The following is an 8377-nucleotide window of genomic DNA, read 5'->3' on the forward strand; positions in this document are numbered from 1 at the left end:
ACTCTCTCTCTACTTCTATATGACAAGTTATAAATTCTTTGCTCTACTTATTAACTCTTTCCTCTCATGAGGATTAAATCAAACAGAGGCAGTGAATCTGTTTAGTTTATTTCTGGATCACAGGTTTTATACCATTGCTTTGCACATAGTAGATTCTTTGCAAATAGGGTGACCAGAGAATTTTTCTCTCCAAGCTGGAGCACACTGGGGAATAAAGAGGGTAGTGTTAATCAATAGGACAGGGCAACAAGATAAATATCTGCTGAAGACAAAAATGAAGGCCTGCCCTGTAGGAGTACGTGATTAGATTTGCATTTAAAACAGATCATCAGGTTACAATGATGACCTATATGGGAGAAGAACCCAAAAAAGAGTGGATATGTGTACATGTATAACTGATTTGGTTTGGTATACAGCAGAAAGTAACAAAATTGTGCACCAACTATACTCCAATAAATTAAAAAAAAAACAGATTCATTTTGTTTGTCAGCAGAAAGAAACATTCACACACAAAACAGATCATAGTGATGAGAACGAACACTTACTCTGTGTGCAGCACGGGGAACCCTGCTCCGTGTTCTGTGGGAGCCTGGCTGGGAGGGAGTTTGGGGGAGAATAGAGACATGTGTATGTATGCCTTCGTCCCTTTGCTATACACCTTAACTATCACAGCATTGTTAATTGACAATACAAAATAAAGTTTAAAACATAAAAAAATAAAGAGAAGTGAACAAAACACATTGGCATAATAAACCTTGTGATGTGGTTATTGGGGGTAGAGGAAGAGCTTATGGTGGGGGAGAGTTCAGAAAAAAAATAAAATGACTGATTCACTTTGTTGTACCGCAGAAAGTAACACATACACAAAACAGGTGATAGTGATTAGAATCTAATGATTGGATTATAAGGAGAAAGGAGTTAGAATCTAAGCTGTCACTGCTAATTTATTGCAGTTTGTCATTCAAACAATGACATCTTTGCATAAATGTAGTTAAGTGAATGGATTTTCAGTACTTCAGTATTTAAAGTTCAGTGTTTGGATAGTTTATTATATAAACTGGTCTGGATTTGGCACTGAATGATTACCTTCATCTTTCTGTATCTGTCTCATGTGGGCTCCAGGATGTCCCAGAATCCCCTTCTCAGCGTGTGGTGCTGTACATCCCTGGGAACTTCTTAGAAATGAAAATGCTCCATCCCCTCCCCAGACCTTAGGATAAAATAATTTAACAGAGCCTATATTAACCTAAGGCTTCCCCGGTGGCTCAGTGTTAAAGAATTCACCTGCAATGCAGGAGATGCAAGTTCAATCCCTGGCTTGGGAAGATCCTCTGGAGGAGGGCATGGCAACTCACTCCAGTGTCCTTGCCTGGAAAATCCCATGGACAGAGGAGCCTGGTGGGCTACAGTCCGTAGGGTCACAAAGAGCTGGACACAACTGAAGTGACTAAGCACGCATGCATGCATATTATCCTAAGATAAAATAACATAAGAAGAGGAATGAACTTAGTTAACTGGATGTGGGGAGTAAAATTATTATTATCTTGGAATACTGAGTAGAGGGTGAGTGAGTCTCCCCATCCCCTTCATATTTAATAATAGATAAAATATAATAAATAAAATTAAAATTTAAAAACTGAATATGCTTATATAATAATTCAAAAACCATCCTTTAATTCTTTTAACTTTTTCATTTTTTAAACAATGTTGTGATAGTTTAAGGTGCACAGCAGAGGAAATCAGCCATACATACACATGTATCCTTTCTTGTGGGAGGGCTTCCCAGGGGCTTTGAGAAGATTCCCTGGAGAAGGGAATAACAGCCACTCTAGTCTTCTTGCATGGAGAATCCCGTAGATGGAGGAGGCTGTCAGGCTACAGTCCATGGGATCGCAGAGTTGGACAGGACTGAGTAACTAACACACTCACACACATACACTTCTTGTGGGGGAGTAAATTATGTCCAGGTATAGATATAGGTGTGAGGGGGGAAGGTCTCATCCTGACCATTCTCCATGCTTACCCTTAAATGTAATGCTCCCAGGTGGCCCCAAACCCAGACAGCCCTCCCTACATGGTGACCTCACACAGCTCCATTTCCCAGACCCCAGGACCGGCAGATAAGAACCAGGCATAAATGTGGCTCCTCCTCCTGTTCCCTAAAGGGTCAGGTGCCTCACTCCTATTGGATCAGAAAGGGTCACGTGACACCTCAGTCCCAGGACAAAAAGGGGTTGGAATATGCAGATTAGTTCACACTGAAGAGTTGGAATCTGCCTTAGTGCGTCTGGGGAGGCTTCAGACCCACATCAAAGCTCTGGGCTCTAGGAGGGACTTATTACTAAGTTAAATCCAGAGCCTGTTGTCAGGAGGCATAACCGCTCACCTCTATTCACTGTTTTCCTGTTTCCCAGTTACTCTTTGTGTGGTTTTGTCCCTTCAGTTGTGTCTGACTCTTTATGACCCCATCGACAGTAGTTTGCCAGGCTCCTCTGTCCCTGGAATTCTCCAGGCAAGAATACTAGAGTCGGTTGCCATTCCTCCCTCCAGGGGATCTTCTGGATCCAGGGATTGAACCGGGGTCTCTTGTATTGCAGGCAGATTATTTATGATCTGAGCCACATCAGCCTTCCTTCTCCACCACTGATAAAACAACTTTATCAAAATTGTACAAGGAAGTTCAGAAAAGGTCATTCTCTTCCTTCCTGATACTGTCCCCCTGGGACTTCTGTAGCATGTCACCTTTATTCCACCTTCTATGGGTTCAGTGGAAATAATTATGATGTTTATTGAATGAAGTGTTTATAAGTAAAAATGAATTGTTTATTGAATAAGCAATGATGTCATTCTTGATTGCTTACAAATGGTGATGTGCATAACCCTGTGGGGTGGACAAATTTCAGGGACTCTGGACTGATTTCTGGGTCAGGGCAACAAGCTTGCTGGCAAGTCATTTTCAGAAGAAAATGTTTCCAAAGAATGTATTCCTTCTTAAGAATCAAAGGTCAAAAATCATTTTTCAAAATACCCACTTAGGATTTCCATTGGTTAAAATCCACCTGCCAATTCAGAGGACAGGAGTTCGATCCCTGGTCTGGGAAGATTTCATATGCTATGGAGCAACTAAGCCCCAGGACCAGAACCATAGAAATCATGCGTCTAGAGCCCATGCTCTGCAACAAGAGAAGTCACTGGAATGAGAAACCCATGCACTGCAACCAGAGAGTGGCCCCTGCTCTCCACAACTAGAGAAAGCTGACTGGCAGCAGTGGAAAACCCAGTGCCCCAGAACAGCTAAAAAGAAAATAAACAAATAACATTAAAAAAAAATCACGTTCTTTTAAAAAATACCCACTTAAGATTTAGGTAACAGACAAGGATGCAATATGTAGCATAAGTACTAATTGATTTACATTAAAATCTGTCTTCTGTCTGATTTAACATTTGGCACGAGGATGACAAAAAGAGGAGGCAACTCATGTTAAAACAAGGAGTAAAAGCCAGCTTAATAAGATTTTATAGCATTAATTTTTAATATTAGAAAATAACCTCTTTAGAATAGATCATTTCTTGTTTAAGTGTAATTAACACAAGAAAATATTATAGCTAAAAACACTAAATAATTCCCCAGGCTAGATTACCTCTGTAGAATTCAGTAAAGAAATTCTGACATACAGAAATTGAGGTGTACAAAGATATGCAAAAATCTTTTCTCTTGTCACATGAAACCCAATCTCTCCCATTAAAAAAAAATTTACACTTTTCATTTTTGTCCACCAAGACTTTAATAGAGTACAAAGTTAATGTAACAAAGCATCATAGTCCAGAAACAGGGTTGACAGTAAAAGCGGCAAGTAGGTTGCCCCCCACACCCACCATGAACCACTTCCCAGGGACCACACCACTCAACTTTCTCAAGATAATCGTCTCCTATTTTTCCTTCAGTTCTCAGGAACATTTTTTCTGGCTCCTGGTTCTCTTTGCCTCCCTGGCAAGCCTGTCTGCCGTCAAGGCCATAGCCAATCTCTCCCTTGCTCTCTTCACTTTCCGAGACTGTCGGCGAATATCTGCATCTTTTACTGGTCGTCTGCAGAGGGCGTGTGGGAGAAAGAGCGCCAACCTTGGGTTGAGCTCTGCCCCATCTGAAGACTGGGCAAGGATGGGCTCAGGGCTAGTGTGCAGAGACCAGGCACCAGCACGGGCCAGGGATTCACCGGCATCACGCTGGACAATGATCCCGGAAACGTTTGCGCTGTCCATGGTACTGAAAGGTTCTCCTTCAGGGCTGTAGGCTTGGAGTCCCTGCAGTCTCCGGAATGCAAAGGCTTGCTGGGGCTTTTCCAGGGTCTCCTCACACCGAGGTCTTCTGACCACATTGTCAGGATGAGAGGTTATCCTTGTGACTGGCTTCTGGAAAATGCAGCTGGTCAGCCTCAGAGGAAGTAAACATCTGTCACGACGCCTCTGCTTGGCTTTGACTAAAATCTCCTGTCTTTTCTTCTCCAGCTCTTCAGGCATCATATTTCTTCTGAGCCTCTTTGAAAACAAAATGAGATGTAAATTTTGAATAAAATGGAGGATGAAACAACTGCAAGTCATAGAGAATGTTCTTAGCACATATGGATAACTCCCTGAAGAAATGGGGTCTCAAATTCCTCTGGGCATCACATTTACTCAGAAGGTTGATAGAACTCAGATTTCTGGATGTCAGTGCAAGAAAGTCTGGGATGGGGACAAGAAATTGTATTTCTAAGCATTCCCAACTGCTGCTAATGCTGCTAGTACAGACACCATACTGAATCCTGGGACATTAAGCAGATAGGAGTCAAGGACAGAAAACTGCAGGTCGTCACCCAGTACCAATTCCAGATTTTCATCCTTAGAGGATCTTTTCCTCTTCCCATCTCTTTCACAGTCAATCACACACATGCTGGTGTCCTTGAATGCAACATCACCTGGACAAAGAGATCACAGGGCTCTTTGACTACCAAGACATTAAACTTTTGGATATATCTTTTTCACTTTAAGACACACAGTCACCTGGTTTTAATTTTCCTTTAGTGCCTCATCTCCAGTGAGATCAAGTGCCTCTCAACCCTCAGATACTTTGCTCTCAAACCCAAGTCCCATCTTTACTCAAATATTCTCCTGCTCATAAAGTAACTTAGAAAAGACATATCCTCTTCATCAGTTCAGTCACTCAGTCATGTCCGATACTCCATGGCCTCATGAACTGCAGCACACTAGGCTTCCCTGTCCATCACCAACTTTTGGAGCTTGCTCAAATTCAAGTCCATCGCGTGGGTGATGCCATCCAACCATCTCATTCTCTGCCATCCCCTTCTCCTTGTGCGTCAGTCTTTCCCAGCATCAGGGTCTTTTCATAAAGTTCCTTTTTTCCCACCATAGACAGTCCTCCTTACCCCCTTCCTCCCCTCCGCCTACTCCTTTCTCCCCTATTTCACTTAATGATCAATGCTCTTAGAAGCTGGTCCTGCTCTCACTTCTGCTCTACATCTACAATCTCATCCATTTCCCGGGCTTCACATGTTTTTCATGAACTAGAAGTGTTCACAGATTCACTGATCTGGCTTCAACCCTGAAACTCAAATATCCATCTGCCCACCCACATCAGTGATAACATTCATGACTCAGCTCACAGTGACCAGGTCCCACGCTGAACCAATCATTTCTCCCAAATAATCCATCCTTATCTCAATGTCCCCTAAACTCACTAATTGGTACTAATATCTCACCTCCCCTTGAATGGCATTCTGGATGCCCTACCACCCCATACTCTTACACCAATTAGCCATCCATTTGCCTTCCTGAATCCACTTGAAGATTCGCAATTTGAATTCTTGGTTACCTTTCATTTAATCTACAAAATGCCATTTCCACAAAATGACCTTTCCTGATGCCATATAAAAGTTTATTTCACATTGTCTCTGTTAATTTTTAAAATTTTTTATTTATGTGTAGTATTATCTACTTCTTTTTGATTGCTTTTCTCACTAAGTTGGGTACTCAATGAAGAAAAGAATGAGAAAATTCATAGTTCCATGGATATAGTCACTTATTGTTTTGGCTTTTCAAGGTGCTCAGATGTCTTAGTTTTAGAGATGTTACGCCGATTCCAAAAAACACTTCACAAATTTTTCTAACAAATTCACATGACTACAGTTGTAAACTAAATTAATCTCTTTTGTGCTAGAGTAAAATTGTCACTGAGATTAAGACTCTACACACTAATCTGTTTAAACTGTAAACCTCATTAGCCCACCTTTCCTTTTAAATCTCACATTTCTGTCTTCTGAAGACTTTTAAAAAAGAAACCATAAAGCTCATTTTATTCCCATTGTTATTATTAATGCTACCCCTTGCATTAGTCAAGATATAAAAGAATGTTTGATAGAAAAATGACTTGAACTGCCTATTTATACAGCAGCCATTATATGCTGAGTTGTGCACCAAAACCCACAACTTGGAATTTGACTTAGCCAAGTTATTGCCCCAGATTATGTCAGTCTTGTTGAGAGAAGAGGGCTATAGACTAAGGAATGTCTAATGATAGTGTTAAGTGTAATTAAGTGCTATGGTAGGCAATAGGCCAACAGAGAGACAGAGAGAGAAAGAGGCAGGAGGATGAGAAGTAAGGAGGGAGAATAGGGAAAATAACTACAATGGTGGATGACAAAGAGATTGGGAAAGGCCTATTTGAAGCAGAAAACAGAAATTTAAAGAAAAAAGAAATAGGGAAAAAAGACCAAACATGTTGTGGGCAAATTGTCCACAGAGGAGAAAGATTTAGCTACTCTAGGGCCAAATACTACTTTCACTACCCAAGGACTGTGGTTAAAAAAACCCCACACTTTTCATTATCTCAAGAAATATTCATATACAAAACTATATAAAATCTTGACTACTTCTTAAGAAACATTAACACTCGGGAAATAACTTTCAATAAGGAATGTATCTTGTTTTAAGAACTAAATTCTTCTAACTTAGATTTTACACAAGAAAAAAAAAAGCATCTTAATAGATCCTCTTGCCATTGATATGGATTCCACACTTACCAGAAGAGGATGGCTTGGAAATTGGTCCAGTTCAGCTTTCCCCATCTTCCAAGATCTTCCAGAGCTTCCTCTGACCACTCCTGAGATGCAGACAGATGCAGACAGCCTGTAGCTGGCTAGGAAGTGCAGTAACTTCTGCCTCTGATTCTCCTTTTTATAGGGTAAGAGAGTGGACAACCCAATCAGGGGACAATCCAATCCAGAGGACACACCTTATGTTTCAAATCAAAAGGACTTGAGAGAGTCTTAAGTCTTTATCCCCAAATACAAGAATTTGGGGCTATTGGTAATACTAGATTCTATTGAATAATATGAAATCCTATGTGAAAAATTAAACAGATTTGTGAATGGGGTGCTATTTTCACTTTCAACATTTTAATGTTTTTTTTTATGGATATCTTCTATAAAAATAGTTATGGACATTTCCATAAGCTAAAATTTCCATACAACTTATGTTTTCATAGAGAAAACTACAGATTGTTTAAATGTTTATCAATAAAAGAATGTTGAAAAAATCTGCTGACAAGTCTTTGAAGTCTATATTACAGAGTCATTAATAAGAACTCAATGTTCTGTACATTTACATTTCACCTAATCAGTGGTAAATCTGAGATATCCTTACCCTTTGACTGAAACAGAAACAGTCTCTTTACTCTCTTTATTTCACTGATGATGATGATTCAATTTTCCCTCTATAAACTTATTACTTGCAATCTTATACAAAACATGTGCAGTTACTTAGTGGTCAAATTCTGAATTGTTTATTTAATATAGAATAATACAGTTAATTGCTTTTATCACATCTCCCAAATGCTAATACCTAAGAACACTTTCAGTTCCTTTTCAACATTCCTGATTTTTCCATTGCTTTTGTCATGCATCTTAATTCTACATGTGTTTTAATCTCCATGAGGTAGTTCTAGAATTGCTTTATAAGGCAAAATTCATTTTTATTTATTTCTAAATTATTCTTTCCTTTTCCCTTCACTTCTTCCTGCATTCCTGGTTTTCAATCTGAGATTATTTTCCTTTGGACTTCATAACTCACTCTACTAGTCTGTCTAATTCAAGACTGCTAACAATGAAATGTTTCACTCCAAGTTTTTAAAATTATCTTTATTGGGGGCAATACTGATGCTGGGTATAGAATTCTGACTTGATATGATTTTTGATCATTTAAAAATAGTGTTCTGTTGACCTCTACCTTATTTATGTTCAGACATTCCCAGTTAGCATTTTCTTGCTTATTTAATCTTTGTAGTCTCTAAAATCTTTTAATATTCACTCTGATTTTTAGACCA

The 8377-nt window shown here is 39.5% G+C and overlaps 1 protein-coding gene across 1 annotated transcript; it reads right to left on the bottom strand.

Moving 5' to 3' along the window:
• Nucleotides 1–3772: 3772 nt before the first annotated feature.
• LOC105609441 (methyl-CpG-binding domain protein 3-like 2B) lies at nt 3773–4599 on the bottom strand. Its single transcript, XM_015095638.4, has one exon. The coding sequence runs from the start codon at nt 4597–4599 to the stop codon at nt 3949–3951; it is 651 nt and encodes a 216-aa protein (XP_014951124.2). The 3' UTR covers nt 3773–3948.
• Nucleotides 4600–8377: the final 3778 nt, after the last annotated feature.

Source organism: Ovis aries, chromosome 5, assembly GCF_016772045.2.
Source record: "Ovis aries strain OAR_USU_Benz2616 breed Rambouillet chromosome 5, ARS-UI_Ramb_v3.0, whole genome shotgun sequence".
Lineage (NCBI taxonomy): Eukaryota > Metazoa > Chordata > Mammalia > Artiodactyla > Bovidae > Ovis > Ovis aries.

Bases quoted from the DNA above. Each gene is read 5' to 3' on its own strand.
- LOC105609441 (XM_015095638.4), bottom strand. From the start codon at position 4,599: ATGACTTGCAGTTGTTTCATCCTCCATTTTATTCAAAATTTACATCTC.